The 16472-nt window shown below is 38.1% G+C and overlaps 1 protein-coding gene across 1 annotated transcript; it reads left to right on the top strand.

The window, feature by feature from the left end:
- The first annotated feature begins 4831 nt into the window (after positions 1 to 4831).
- On the top strand, positions 4832 to 16178 carry cacng4b (calcium channel, voltage-dependent, gamma subunit 4b). The gene is made up of 4 exons (XM_079874095.1): positions 4832 to 5143; positions 13552 to 13635; positions 13759 to 13899; positions 15581 to 16178. Exons 1-4 carry the CDS (start codon positions 4918 to 4920, stop codon positions 16099 to 16101), a joined length of 972 nt encoding a protein of 323 aa, XP_079730221.1. The 5' UTR covers positions 4832 to 4917; the 3' UTR covers positions 16102 to 16178.
- Positions 16179 to 16472: the final 294 nt, after the last annotated feature.

Genomic DNA, 16472 nt, shown 5'->3' on the forward strand with positions numbered 1-16472 from the left:
TTAATGTATTTTTTATCAAATAAAAGCAAACTTGGTGAGCATGAGAGACATCTTTCAAAGACTTTAAAGATAATCTTGCGACCTCAAACATTTGAACAGTTGTGTACATCAGTATTTGTGACAGCAAACATTATGTAAAAGGATGCCTTTCAGTTCTAACCTTCATTCACAGTCAAGGTGAAATTTGCACAGAAGCTTCTTTCAGAAAACAGCGCTGTGTAAAGGTCCGAGTGCTCGACCAGCTGGTCAGACCGTCTTCTCTCAGAGCATCATGCTCAACCTGCAGCTTTAATTGGTGTTATCATCACATTTCCAGGCTTGTTTCTCACCCACCGCTCTTCGGTTACCACAGTCGCATGCTGGCAACATAATCTCAAGTGCTTTCATTTACACGGCATACATCAATATATAGCTGTGAAGACATGTGGGGTTTGTCTGTGGCTATGCTGTTCAGGCAGTGACATTTCATGAGTTTGTGTTGTCACTCATCTATTCATTTAAATGATTATTACTATTGCTTATACTTGGGTTAGGGTTATTTTTTTCAAAATCCCACCCCTAAGTATTAAACTACAATGTGTAACTCATCCCACACCGTTTGTTATACACACATGAATGATAGCTCAAATGTTGAGTTCTACTCATTTTGAATACAAGTGAGCTATTGCTTTTTTAAGTGATCACACAACCAAAATATTTGGTTACACTTTATTTCAATAGTCCACTTTAGACATTCTACTAACTAGAAGTAAGTTTGTCAATTAGCAGTCACTGGAGTATTGGTAGACTGTTAGGTTATGGTTAGGTGTTAGAATGTCTAAAGTGGACTATCAAAATAAAGTGTTAGCACATATTCCCATAAACCTACACATATCTAGAAAAAAAGAAGAGCATAGAGACTTTGGGTTGGGATTTTTTGTTGGTTTGTTGTTGATTTGGGCCAGTGAGCAATCGCTTAGGGACCACCAGAAAACCTTTGCAACTGCATATCAACTTGCTAAAAACCATGCACCACCCCGGGCCCTTAGCAACTCCCTGGCTACCACCCAGATCACCTTCACAAAAGAACCCTCTTGTTGTCAGTTTTGTATGGGCTGACACAATATTATATTATATTATATTATATTATATTATATTATATTATATTATATTATATTATATTATATTATTCATCCATTTTCCAAACCACTTGTCCTATGCAAGGTTGCAAAGAAGCTGGAGCCTATTATTCTATTATATTCCATTCCACATCTATTTTCCAAACCACTTGTCCTGTTGCAGATATGCTGGAGCCTATTATTCTATTCTATTTTATTCTATTCTATTCTATTCTATTCTATTCTATTCTATTCTATTCTATTCTATTCTATTCTATTCTCCATCCATTTTCCAAACCACTTGTCCTATGTAAGGTTGCAGAGATGCTGGAGTCTATTATTCTATTCTATTCTATTCTATTCTATTCTATTCTCCATCCATTTTCCAAACCACTTGTCCTATGTAAGGTTGCAGAGATGCTGGAGCCTATTATTCTATTCTGTTCTATTCTATTCTATTCTATTCTATTCTATTCTATTCTCCATCCATTTTCCAAACCACTTGTTGTAAGGTTGCAGATATGCTGGAGCCTATATTATTCTGTTCTATCCTATCCTATTCTATTCTTTTTTATCCTATTCTATTCTATTCTATTCTATTCTATTCTATTCTATTCCACATCTATTTTCAAAACCACGTGTCCTATGTAAGGCTGCAGAGATGCTGGAACCTCTTCTATTGTATTGGATTCTGGTGTATTCTATTCTATTCTAGTCTATTCTAATCTATTACATTCTATTACATTATATATTCCAGATATTGATTATACAGTGAAATTGTTCTAATCAATTAAAGTGATTCTACATCGAAGTGTAGAAAAACTCCATGGTAATCGGAAACATCATGTAAACCTATTTTTGAATGTATTTTTCTCTCTCTTGAACTGAGTGTTGGGAAGCCGCTCGCTGTGAATAGATCACTTCCATTTGCTTCCTATTGATGAAGGCCTGTGATCATCTCGACCGACTCAATCAGTGTGTCTGCATTCAGCGTGCTCTGAGTGCTCACAGACACATTCTCCATCGATCCACTGGGCTGATCACACACTCATCTGGGGGTCCTGCTCATTTTCTCCACCTCAACTATACTTATTAGACTATAAATAACAAAGATAGACTACAGCAAAGCCGCACCTCTGTGTCTATATTCTGATGGGTTCCCTGAGAAACATTCATATTGCTAATGGATTTAATGGCTTCCATGTTCAATAGTGCAATTTTTGTGTAAAACGTGTTAAGCTAACAAACAACCAGCTGTTGACGTAATGTCTGTTTCCCAGGAGAGACTGATTAATTGTTTTGCTCTGAGGGTCTGGCTGGACTAGATTGAAGGAGAACAGATTTATCAGGTACTTGACGCAAACTCAGTAAACAATCGATTTTTAATGTCTCCCAATAAGAATCTATTTGATTTTTCAGAGCTCAGAAGATTCAGAGGACTGTTTCATCAGAGCATGTTGCTTTAACTGCTGGACAAATGTTATTATTGGTTTGCTTCTCTGATGTTAAGCCACTAATCAAATAAGTACCCTGGTTCTACCATGTTTTTTTTGTTGTTGTAACATGTACTATGTAATTCTTGGAAATACTTTAGAGAACCATGTAAATAGCGTGACTCATAAATATAGAACAAATTCAGAACCACGGTTTCTATCAAAGTACCATGGTATTACAATCTGAAGCCTTCACTGCGATGCTGGTTACAGTTTTAGTGGTGTAATCCATAATCAGTAGCACATTTCAGAAATAATCAACCCAACAATGTGTAAAAGCACTAGATATTTGTGGCCCAATAGATATCTCTGTCTGTTTTTTTTTTTTTTTTAAACCCACTATAGTTACTGTACTAAACTATAGTTACTACTGAAACCATGCATTTATATTACAAACCGCTTGTCTTATGATGAAATAATTTCTGGTATCAAAACTCCTTTGCCACACTCATCAACATTAGGTAATACAATATATTTATATTATTATTAGCTGATATTATTACTATAGTTGCATTTATAGTAAATGCATTAAATACTTTCTAGAATGATTATTTGGCAAAGATTAGTTAATATTTACATAATTGGATCTCTCTCCTATTATACTATATTAATTATATTCAATTCTATTCTATTCTATTCTATTCTCCATCAATTTTCCAAACCACCTGTACTATGTATGTTTGCAGGGATGCTGGAGCCTATTACACAATATTAATTCTATTCTATTCTATTCTATTCTATTCTATTCTATTCTATTCTATTCTATTCTATTCAGAGTGCTCCAGCCTGATTCCAGCCACATTCTCCATCGATCCACTGGGCTGATCACACACTCATCTGGGGGTCCTGCTCATTTTCTATTCTATTCTATTCTATTCTATTCTATTCTATTCTATTCTATTCTATTCTATTCTCCAATTTCTCAATTTTCCAAGCCACCTGTCCTGTAGGTTTGCAGGGATGTTGGAGCCTATTATACCATATTAATTCAATTTGACTGCCTGTCCTATGTAGGTTTGCAGGGATGCTGGAGCCTATTATACCATATTAATTCTATTCTATTCTATTCTATTCTATTCTATTCTATTCTATTCTATTCTATTCTATTCTATTCCATCATCTATCAATTTTCCAAACCGCCTATAGGTTTGCAAGGATGCTGGAGCCTATTATACAATATTAATTCTATTCTGTTCTGTTCTATTCTATTCTATTCTATTCTATTCTATTATCCATCAATTTCCCAAACCGCCTGTCCTAGGTTTGCAAGGATGCTGGAGCCTATTATACCATATAAATTCTATTCTGTTCTTTTCTATTCTATTCTATTTCCTAAATTGCCTGTCATGTGTAGGTTTGCAGGGATGCTGGATCATATTATTCTATTCTATTCTATTCTATTCTATTCTATTCTATTCTATTCTATTCTCCATCCATTTTCCAAACCACTTGTCCTATGAAAGGTTGCAGAGATGCTGGAGCCTATTATTCTATTATTATATAAATATTCTATTTTGTTCCAGAAATGATTTAATATAGAATATACTGTAGCCTAATATATTTAGCCTACTTAATCTGGGAGATGAGTGAGTGTTATTTATTTATTTCCAAATTTGTTACTATATATTAAAATATTAAGAACACAAGTTTTCATAAAAAAACTATGAGACTACATTTCATATAAACTATTTTGAACAGGTGGATTTTAGCTGGATCTCTGTACTAACCAATCAGAGTCCAGGAACAGAACTTTCCGTTTTATAAATTACATTTCGAAGTTCAGCTCTTTGTCAAATATTTGTCAAGAAATACGATGAAATTACGATAGGCTATATTAGTAGTATTTGTTCAATCTATTTATTTCAAATCACAAAAGCATCAAACCTGTACTTTAATGTATCTGACTCTATCTCTTTACTCTGTTTTATACTAATTTAAGGCGGCGTTTCAGCATTAAAACATCATGATGATCGCGAAGAGAAGCGAGAGCATCATCTTATTCTTCAGACCATGTGTGTTTCTCATTGGTTAGTGTGACTGAAGGTGTGGTTTGAAGATCGCAATCCCAAATCAAAGCCATCTGAGTTTGCAAAAGAGGGATTTGATTATAGGAAATGGACAAGGTGATGACCAAAACTCCCAATAAAGCCTAGAAAGCAAACACCATATGTGAGCTGAGAGCTGCTCACTATATCAACAGCAACATGTGGATGAGACGCGCTCAAGTTTCCTGATCACACCGACTGACTGAACAAAGCGGCGCGAGCGCGAGTCAAAACATGAGGCTGTGTGGATTATTACTCTTGCTATTAGTATTATGAGTGGCCATGGCGTGGTGTGACCGTGGGAATCAGATGCTGCTGGCCACCGTCGGGGCTTTTGTGGCGTTTAGTTTGATGAGCATCGCTATCGGGACCGACTACTGGCTTTATTCTCGGGCTTATATCTGTAACGCCACCAACAACATCAGCACGGACGACACGCAGACGCAACCCAAGAAGGTCCGCGGAGATCTCACACACTCCGGGCTCTGGAGGATCTGCTGTATAGAGGGTACTTCACATGTGCTTCACATCCTTTCTTACACTTGAGTTTTAAAAAGAGAGAAAACTAAGTTCATTGTTCTGCCTTTGTCTTCAGACAACCAAGGCTTGCTTTAGGAGGCTTTTGTTCTTTTTCTACATTCAAGTCAACTCAAAACAAAACAACATATTGTTTTCTTACAGTCAGATGCTTAGTTATCGTTGCCAAGTTCACCCAAAAATAAAAATTCTGTCATTAATTACTCGCCCTCAAACCGGTAAGACTTTTGTTCATCTTTGGAACTCAAATTAGGAGCTTTTTAATTAAATCTGAGATATTTCTGTCGCTCCATTGACAGTCTACGCAACTACCACTTTCAAGCCCCAGAAAGATAGTAAAGACGTCATTAAAGCAATCCATGTGACTCCAGTGGTTTAACCTCAACTTTATGAAGGGACGTGAGTTCTTCGTTTGTGCAAAGAAAACATAATTTACCACAAAATATTAATCTCCCAACGCGCGTTCACGAGAGCAGCACGGCGCATGCGTGTTGTGTTGACGCAAGAGCGGACATTGTTGCGTGAACGCGGATCTGTGGTTAATATTTTGCAAGTAAAGTGGTAAATTTAGTGTTTTTTTGCACAAATAAAGCACTCGAGTCGCTTGGTTAAACCACTGGCGTCACATGGATTACTTTAATGACGTCTTTACTAGCTTTCTGGGGCTTGAAAGTGGTAGTTGCGTAGACTGTCAATGGAGCGACAGAAAGCTCTCAGACTTCATTAAAAAGATCTTCATTTGAGTTCCAAAGATGAACAAAAGTCTTACGGGTTTGGAACGACATGAGGGTGAGTAAGATGACAGAATTAAACATTTTTGGGTGAACTAACCCTTTAAGTGTGTGTGTGCGAAAGGGCTCGAACCTACCCAGAGACACTCAAGTTAACCAACATCCTTTTTTTCCCTTCATAAACAGGCCTTTAGAAAAGAAACGTTGTGAGACCAAATGGAAAATTCTAATGAAAAGTTTCTCAACTGTGCTCAGATTTGTCAAGATGCCAAAATCTGAGCTCAAATATTTCTCATCAAATAAATCCAAGACCAAATTTTTATAGATAACAGTATGACGATTGTCGCATTTATGTCTATTTAAAAGCCGCCCATTTTAGGAGGAGCATCTGAGACAAAGATGATAGATATCTAAATGAAAGAGCTTAGCCTTCCATCCGCAGGATCCGTCAACCGCTCATCCAAACTCTTTCATTGGGGTTGGATCTCTCTCAAGTTAACATAAGTTGACGTTCACTTGGAAGGGAGTGGGAATGCTCCCCCCATTTCTCTCTGTTGACACCAGTGGGTTTCTTGAATGGACAGAAAGGCGTAATCAGTCCACAGATTCTCTTTCTTTCATTTGATGCTGTTGCTTGGAAACAATATGTCTGAAATCACTATGGTAACGTGGCCAATTGTTTAAAAATAGATGAATCTGTTGCTTCTAATGATTGTCCATAGAAAAGAAAAAGACAGACAGACACCAAAGACAGACAGATGTTTAATAACACATATATAATTTCGTGTTTTCCCCACAATATGTGCAGTTTTGGCCAAGCTTTGACTCAGACAGTCGGATGATGACGTCATACATGCGTTCATAGGCTAAACAAGGACATCATAGGTGATGAGCAGTGCTATCTTAATACTTTGTCTTTTTATAAATCTCTCATGACAATGTCATCTGGCTTCATATTAAGAGCAGAACTCATATTGACAAGAAAATCAGTTAGTCTTTCAGGAAATTAGTTGACACCGGAAATGAATCACTAACTACTTCGTGTAATGTCATTTTTTAGTGTGGAAATATTTGAGTATTTTGAGTATTGAGTATATTTCTCCCAACGAAAGAAGAAACTTCCTCAGATCTATGTAGAAAATGCTGCTGATTTTCAAAGTCAGAAGGGCATAGGTCATGTTTTTTAATTTATTTAGCCTACTTATTTTATTAAAACTGATCAAAATGTGTTTGGCCTATATAGCTAGCATAATTTAACTGTTACCCCATTATTTCCCTGAAATGTTTATAATGCAATGTAATTCAAATGTAAATAAAATAATTAATAAAAAATAAAGTAAAATAAATTACTTTTAAATTAACCAAAATTGAAATAAAATAAATAAACACCTGAACTATGTCATAAAAAACATTATCTTGAGGTTTATTAAAATTTAATAAAAATAAAATAAACACCTGAACTGTGCCATAAAAAAATCAAATCTAATCAAATATTATCTTGAGGTTTACTAAAGTTTAATCAAATAAAATAAACACCTGAACCATGCCATAAATAAAAATAAAAATTAAATAAAATAAAACATTATCTTGAAGTTTATTAAAGTTGAATAAAATAAAACAAAAACTCTTGAGGCTTATTGAAGTTTAATCAAATAAAATAAGCACTTAAACTGTGCCATAAAAAATAAAATTAAATAAAAAATCCATACCTTGAGTACAGTTAATTGACTATGGTTATAATTCTTTTGTTTGTGAGATGAGGGGGTATTGGAAGGGAAGAGCAGTCACTTTTGCCATTCCCAGCAATGCGCAATAGATCTGTAATTAAATGCAGCGTCTGAAAGGCCACGGAGTCTCTAATTATCCGTCGGGTTTGACTTCCGCCACGATCCACTCTGGAGAACACAGTCATAACCAGCTTTGAGCACGTGCCAGGTTCTCTCCGGTTACCTTTCCTGAATAAACCTCAGATAAAAGGTGATATGTCACACAAATACAGCACAGCTGCAAAATGCAGCTACAGAAGCAGCTTTGTATTTAGTCATTCCTTTTGTAATACTTTCATGTATTGGTGAGTATTCAATTCAATTCACATTTATTTGTACAGAGCTTTTCACAATACACATCATTTCAAAGCAGCTTCATAGAAAATGCATGAGTCCACATTACAATTTAGAGTGATCTGTCATGTATTTCAGAAATGTACACAAAATCACAGTTAGCGAAAAAAATTAAACTATGTAATTTAATGCAGAAATGAGCTTATTGAAGTAATGAATACTATAACTATGACATTTAGAAAAATGTATGAGCGATAATAATACTGATACTTGCCTTAACAAACACTACCTATAAGGATGACACGGTTCTCCATATTGACAGATTTGAGATGACAAATAAGCCGAGCCAAAGAAAAGCACACTACCCTATAGCAATCAAAGCAGCGATTGGTTCTCGACAAGGCGGACGATTGGCTGTCCTGCGCCGATTCACAATTATGAGAAAATGCTGGAGGCGGTTGAAGACGTGGAATGTGGCAGCTGTTTCCTCGTCCAGTGGGGATGTGGGTTCGCGTGGCAGGAGGCTGAGGGCTTTTGGCATGGGGGAGAGTATAGTGTCTGCTGTATTAGACCACAATGAAGATGTCAAAGGCATCCTTGGAGACATTATGGAAATCAGATTGCTGGATCAGACCTGAGGTTGCCATGGAGAAGACATGCTCAGCGATGAGCATTGTTACCTCCAGGCAGGCCATAGGGACCAAGCTCTCCTTCTCCGATTGTGTCTCCGTGTCAGTCAGGCGAGGTTCCTTATTTTGTCTTTATGAGGCTGGATACGCTTCAGTCACTGGGCCAATAACCAGCACCTATAAATCAGAAGCTCCAGCGGCTCTAAAAATAAGCTCCTCTGGTTGACTGTACACACTGAGAGAAGTTATAATGTTCAAGATAAAGTCTAAGAGCCTGTTAGAAAGTTTGTCAACCAACACATTGGAAATGTCAGATTATTTTCCTATTATACTTTTAAGTTTTTCAACTTTACTTGAAGTGTAATGATGCTGTTTGAGCATAATAAAATATCTGCAATGTTACAAAGCTCAAAGTCCACTCCAAAGGGAAAATATCTTATTTAACAGAATCCACTTTTCAAGAACTACAACGGACTGTTCGTTTGGGCTACAACGTGATCTTTTGAAGTCAAAATGTTCCTCATTTAAATAATCCCCGCCCACAGAATGCGCAAAAAAAGTTGGCGAGGCCTGGTCAAGCTGCGATAGAGAAGATGAAGTTAAGTGTTGTCGCTGTTTTTTACAACCCGGTAAAAGTTTGTCCTAAGGCTGAAGAACTTAAGCCGCGCTTCCACCAAAATTACCCGGAACAATTTGTCCCAGGAACTTTTTTTCCCCCAGACCTGTTGCTAGCCGCGTTTCCACCGCGGTCTAAAGTACCGTGAAGATTAGGCAAATAGTCCGGTGACGTAGGACTGCGCGCGACTTTACAGTTCCCACTGGATTTCATCCTCTGAATTTAAGGTTAATAAAGCCTGAACCTCATCGTCGGTCCATCGGTTGTATTTCTTAAACTCCATTGTTGATTCAAATAGCAGACGACTCTTACTGCACGCGCCGCAACAGATTGTGGAGTCAACCAATAAAAATGCGGCATTAACTCAACCAATCAGCATGTTCAACACCCAAGTCCCACCCCTGAAAGTTCCTGAATTTTGAAAAAGTACTACCTCGCGAGCAGGGACTTTCGGATGGGGAAATATTCATTTAGACCCTGGTTCCTGCGGTGTAAACACACCGAGTACCACCCCTTAGTTCCTGGGGAAAGTTCTTGTGGTGGAAACGCGGCTTTAGAGAGGTTAAAATGTGTTTTTAACAATGTTTCTGAACATTATAACCTCAACATTTGTCTGTGCGCTGCACATTTTATGTAGGACAGCTTCCAGTATAGAGTACAATGCAGGCTATACACACAAAAGCTTCTCCTGAAAGACGTAGCCGTTCCCATTTATGGATCACAATTTGTAAGTATGTCTTATTATTTGTAGTTGTGTTTTCTATTAACAGTTCCAATTATAAGTTTTATTTAGTTGCTATGATAGCTATGATGTAAAGGAAGGGCAAAGCTTTGCCTCCGCTAGCCTGATAACTAACATTACTGTATTGATGTAGTGTTTACATTAGCTTTTGTAAGCTCTTGCTTTTGTTACACTGTTCACCACTTAGGAAAATTACCCATGATTTTATGATAGATTACTGTTTGTATTACCATATTACCAAATATGATTAAATGGTGGATAACATCATATCTATAAGAAAAATACAAAAAAACAGACCACTCTGAAACGCCCTGTGAAATCAGTGCTTGCAAAGTCCGTTCTTGAAATCCGTTCTGCACGATCCTGTTGTTCGTTAACATTGTCAGGGTCTGAATCAGGCTCGAATTGGTTTGAAATTGACGCCAGCCTTAATATTTGCATCCGAGTATGAAGCTCGTGGTTATGAAGGGGCGGGACATTTCCTGAACACACGCTAGGTGCTGCCAATCACAACATACTGGGCCATCTAACCAGTCACAGCACATTTCGTATGTCGGAAAGAGAGGCTTCATTGAAAACAACCCATTCAACCAAACTGGGGATAGAGGAGCTGTAATAATGTAAAATATGTGAAAAATTATGCGTTTTTTGAACAATCAATCATGAAAACATTTTCTAGTACACCCCAAAAATAAAATCAAGACTTCGTAAAAGGGCATAATAGGACCCCTTTAACAGCAAGGATTTTGAAGAATGAAAAATGGATCATGTACAAAGAAGAAATATCTCTAGGTCACTAAACAAATAAGCGAATTTGTGTCATGAAGCATTTAAACTGTACAAAAGGTCAGAATTTCTTGCTTTCTTTGAAGCATCAGATGCTCTTTGGATCATTCTCAAATCATGCTGGAGATCATGATCATCAGGTTTTGCTCATGCAAATTCCAAATACTTTTATTGTAAGATCTTTTATTTTTTATATACAGTATATATATATATTTGTTTAAGATATTAATGATGAGAGATATTTAAAGCCTTGCAATCAAATAAATTGTGGAAAATACATTGAAAGATATTCTATATGACTATATTCAGTACAGACCGACAGACTAAAAAGTATAGATTTATATCTCATCATATCATATCAGTTATCTGTCATAGTTCTAATTATTTGCCATTGATATTGGCAAACATTTCTATATCTGTGCATCCTCCTTAGATTCAGCTATTGGACAGTATCCTATTGTTGATGGATATTATTACACACAGTAAAGTTTATTCTGATATTTTATTCTGATATAGTACCATTGTCACAGTGTAACTTTCATACATAGGATATTAAGACACCTATTCTGATGGTTTAACAAGTCTTTGTTTTTATTTCGTAAGAAACCATGTTTTTAGAGTCAGCAAGAAATTGCCTTTGCGACGTCCTATTTTACTTGCATAATGTGACATATATCAGAATGAATCATGATATTTCATGCAATGTTGAGTGTGACTACACATTGGGAATTGATTAGATGATGAAAAGTGGTCTCTAAATGAGAGGCATTTGCTAAAGAAATGAAAAATAAAGTTGTTGCAAAGCTGGAACAACTTATAATTTTGATGGAAAATTCTTTTGGAATAATATGCATTGAAGATTTTTTCAGTTGGTATTTTATAACAGGTTGGGTATTATTTTAAGCAAATGTTTATAGGCAGCATATGTGGCATACTGTTTAGGGATTTCAAATATATTATTTTATATAAAGGCTTTTTTTAACAGAGGTCTCTTTTTTTTACAATGACATGACTAGAAACACATGCCCCATTTTCTCAGACCTATTTAATTCTAATTAATTTGCTCCTTTTTTAAACTCTAGACCCAATTAATGCCATGCTGGGTCACACAAAAGCTGTGTCACTGAGAGTAGACTCCACATGGAGACAGACAGAGAGAGGGAGGTATGATATGTTACAATTTATGATGGATGCTAAGACCTAATGAACACATATCTCGATTAAAGTGCCCATATTTTGCTTTTTCGAATATTACCTTTCATGCAGTTTGTAATATAGCTGTTTGTGACGACAAATAAAGTTATTATCTCCTAAAAGAAAGAAGCGATTCTGGACTGTCTGAAATAAGTCGTCAGTAATTCCAGTCTCACTTCCTGTTATAAATTAGATTGAAATACATTTGCATAATGCCAGCCAATTGTCTTCACTTGCTGCCTGTGAACGTCTACTTTTACCCTTAAATACTGTAGTTGTAGCTGAAACTTAAAGAGTTTGGTTCGTGTTGTCGACATGTCGAGAAGACACTGTTTTCTGCACTATAAAAGCAAAACCACTTTGATGCACTTCCAAACGATGAGGACTCGCCCTTGAATTGATACGGTAAAACCGACACCATCATTACGGTTCATATAACTGTGATAAATATAACTATGACCCGGAGCTGAAATTCAGATAAGGTAAGAGGCGTTTAGTTTCCGACATGCACTGTGACCTGTAGACCAATCACAACAGACTGGGTCATCTGACCAATCAGAGCTGAGTAGACCAATCACAACAGACTGGGCCATCTGACCAATCAGAACAGAGTAGACCAATCACAACAGACTGGGTCATCTGACCAATCATAACAGAGTAGACCAATCACAAAAGACTGAGCCATCTGACCAATTAGAGCACAATAGACCAATCACAACAGAGTGGGTCATCTGACCAATCAGAAAAGAGTAGACCAATTACAACAGACTGAACCATCTGGCCAAACAGAGCAGAGTAGGCTCTCGGAAATGAGGGGTTTAGAGAGAATGAGTCCTTGATCAAGCCATTCCAGACTCTGTGAGAAAAGAGCTGATGTTGCAATGTATATTATGAAAAAGTAATATTTAGAGTGGCCTTTTATTGTGGCCAGCCTAAGGCACACCTGTGCAATAATCATGCTGTCTAATCAGCATCTTGATATGCCACACCTGTGAGGTGGATGGATTTATCTCGGCAAAGGAGAAGTGCTCACTAACACAGAAGACAGATTTGTGAATAATATTTGAGAGAAATAGGCCTTTTGTGTACATAGAAAAAGTCTTAGATCTTTGAGTTCAGCTCATGAAAAATGGGGCAAAAACAAAAGTGTTGCGTTTATAATTTTGTTCAGTATATAAACAGTTCTAAGCCTACTTATGACTTGCCATATGTCTAGCACACTTTTACATAGAAAAACAGTTAAGTCTTCTGAAATCATTCTGAATTACTGAAATCATTCCTTCAGTAAACACTGTCATCTCCATCAGGACTTTATGATTGGCTCAAAGCTCAAATAAGTGGCTTGTACATGCTCATACACTTTGTTGTGTAACTTTCCGGAAAGGGCTGTATGTGTGAAACGACTTTAAAGTCTGTCACTGAACAATAAGGGTTACATATTTCAAGTCCATCATCTACTGCTTCAAAACAGAACAAATTGCTACCATATGGAGGATGTCTTTTTTATTTTAATTTTTTTATAGTTTGTTCTGCTGACCAGTATTCTAACTTTTGCTTGGTGACTTGCATTTATTTGCATGTCCTCACAACTCTAATCTTGACCGGTTTCATATTTTTGTAGGTCTCAACAAAGGAAGTTGCTACCGAATCAATCATTTCCCAGATGATAATGATTACGACACAGACAGCTCTGAGTATCTCTTGCGTGAGTGACATTCTCTTCAGGAATATTAGTGTTGCTGTCTATATCTCAATGTTGAAATTCTTATCATGCACTTTTTGAAATGTTTCTCAAGTAAAAGCTGTGTTTATGTGTGTGCATGAACAGGTATTGTGCGCGCCTCCAGTGTGTTCCCCATCCTCAGTACCATTCTGCTGTTGCTGGGAGGGCTGTGTGTTGGGGTGGGACGCATCTACATCAAGTGGAACAACATATTACTCTGCGCAGGGATACTGTTTGTGGCAGCAGGTAAACATTGCTAATGACCACCTGCTAACATGCACACAGGGGCCTTTCAATTGACTTCTTTAGACATTTTTAGCACCATTACTAAATACAATTTGTTCACTGAATATAATTGTAATATAATATAAGCCAATATCCATGCTCTGATATTCCAACTTATCCCTGCTGTTACTGGCAGGTTCACTGGAAATGAGGTGGGCAACAACTCCTCCACTTTTTTTACCTGTTACTTAACTGAATTTAGTGGGCTGATGTAGCTTATACTAAAAGTGCCTTCCTTGTATAGTTTCATAACCCGATACATGTAAAGATGATGAAAAGACTCTTTATCTAAACAGTAAAAGATTGTGTTAAATACTTAAGTAAAAGCAATGCTAGGCTAGATAGGGTTTACTTGCAGCATAGTGTGTCTTGGCGGGTCTTGCATTAGCAACCGATACTAATTACCACAATACATCAGCATGTCTGCCATATTGGAAAGGTCAAGATCCACCTTTAAAACCAAGGAGGTTTATAATGGCTGGAGAAATCTATCTGTTAGCATTCCCATTCATCTCAGAATTTTTTAGCCAGAGGTTGAAGTAACAACATCTACCAGCAGGGGCTAATTGGGCCATGCTAAGGTAAGGGAGGATAGCTAAGAAGTGCTGTGGAGGTAAACCTCACTCCCCTGGCCTCAAGAGGCGCACTAGAGGCTGCAGTCTTGACCACCTTTGTTAGCACACTCACCACCCACTACTATGGCTGATGCTGGTTTAAATCCCTCTACATTGGTGCCGTGAACTGGATGGGAGGGATTTTTAGGGGGGTGAGTGTAATGGGGCCAGATAGAAAAAGCTGTCCAGGTAAACCTCACTCCCCTGGACTCAAGAGGCGCACTGCAGACTGCGGTCTTTACCGTCTTTGTTAGCGTGCCCACCACTGTGGCTGATACTGGTTCAAATCCCACTCAGAGTGATGCAAGTAGGACTCGTTACACTGGTGCTGTGACCTGGATGGGAGTGATGTTTAGTGGGGTGAGTGTAATGGGGCCAGATAGTAAGAGCTGTACAGGTAAACCTCACTTCGCTGGCCCAAAGAGGTGCACTAGCAACTGATTCTAGAGGCTGCAGAGTTTAGTATCCTTGTTGGTTGATGCTCTGAGCGGTTCAAGTAGGACCAGGGGTACACCATGGGTAGCCAACCCTTCCTCTGCAGAGCTTCCTTCCTGCGCCAACGCTAATCATACACACCTGAACAAGCTTATCATGGTGTTCAGGATTACTTGACAGTAAGGTGTACTGGAGCTGGGCTGGCTTCCCCCGAGTTACCCAGCCAAACCTTGACCCTTTGTCATAAACACATGCAGTTGATTAGATATTTACAGCCTGTAGCAACTGTCATGCCTACTTTAGTATTCTCCCCTGTGAAAAGTTTTCCCATTTTGTCTAGAGCCTGTGTCATCAGTTCGTACAACCGTAAGCTGCTCAATGTTGTGGCATTTTTGTCAGTGATATTACAATAGGTTGAGTAGTGATTACTTCTGATGACTTCAACCAGCAGTGTTAACCTTTCAAATATGGTGGTGCAGTTGATGTATCCCAATCAGCCAAATGTAACATCTTAAGTTAAATAAAGTCATAAATCTGTTATATTGTTTTTCAAGGCATTATACTTATGCTTGGCTCTGTTTTGTGTCTGGCAGGTTTGAGCAACATCATCGGTATAATTGTCTACATCTCCAGCAACACCGGTGACCCCAGTGACAATCGTGACGAAGACAAAAAGAGCCAGTATTACTACGGTTGGTCATTCTATTTTGGAGCGCTCTCCTTCATTGTGACTGAGGCGGTGGCTGTTCTGGCTGTCAGTATCTACATTGAGAAGAGCAAAGAAGTACGGTTCAAAGCACACCGTGAGTTCATCAAGGCTGCCTTGTCCTCTTCGCCATATTCCCGCATACCCAGCTTTCGCTACCGCCGACGGCACTCGCGCTCTAGTTCTCGCTCCACGGAAGCATCCCGTGAGGCGTCACCCGTGGGCATGAAGATGGTGAGCTCGGTTCCTGTAGGAGAGATCAACATGTACACACTGACAAGAGATCCCCTTAAGTCAGGAACGGACAGCTCCTACAGCCCTGACCACGATTCTGGGTTCCTCCAAGTGCACAACTGCTTTCCCAAAGACCTTAATGACGGTATCAACAGGAGGACAACACCTGTATGAGGACACACACTGGAACGGAAGAGATCAAGTTAAGGCCATACTGAATGGATAGCCAGTGGGGCTCAGTGGTCTGTGGCAGGTGCCAGAGGAAGCGATACTCATTGATGAAGCAAGCCGACCAATGACGTCTGTCATCGGTGAAGGAGAAGCACTGTGTAAAAGAAGAAAGGATTTGATCTCGACATTCAACAATCATTGCAAACGCGCTAATTTGTTTTTCTTGTTGTGTTGTTCCTCACATATAAACAAGAACTCTCAGAGACCCATCTCTCATCAAAGGGCAAGACACGCAAATGTAAAATGGATGATCTTTTGACGATATGGTGCAGTGCTTCAGATATTGCCTTTGTGTAAGCCAGTCCGTTCCCTTG

Source organism: Squalius cephalus, assembly GCF_949319135.1.
Source record: "Squalius cephalus genome assembly, chromosome: 1".
Taxonomy (NCBI): domain Eukaryota; kingdom Metazoa; phylum Chordata; class Actinopteri; order Cypriniformes; family Leuciscidae; genus Squalius; species Squalius cephalus.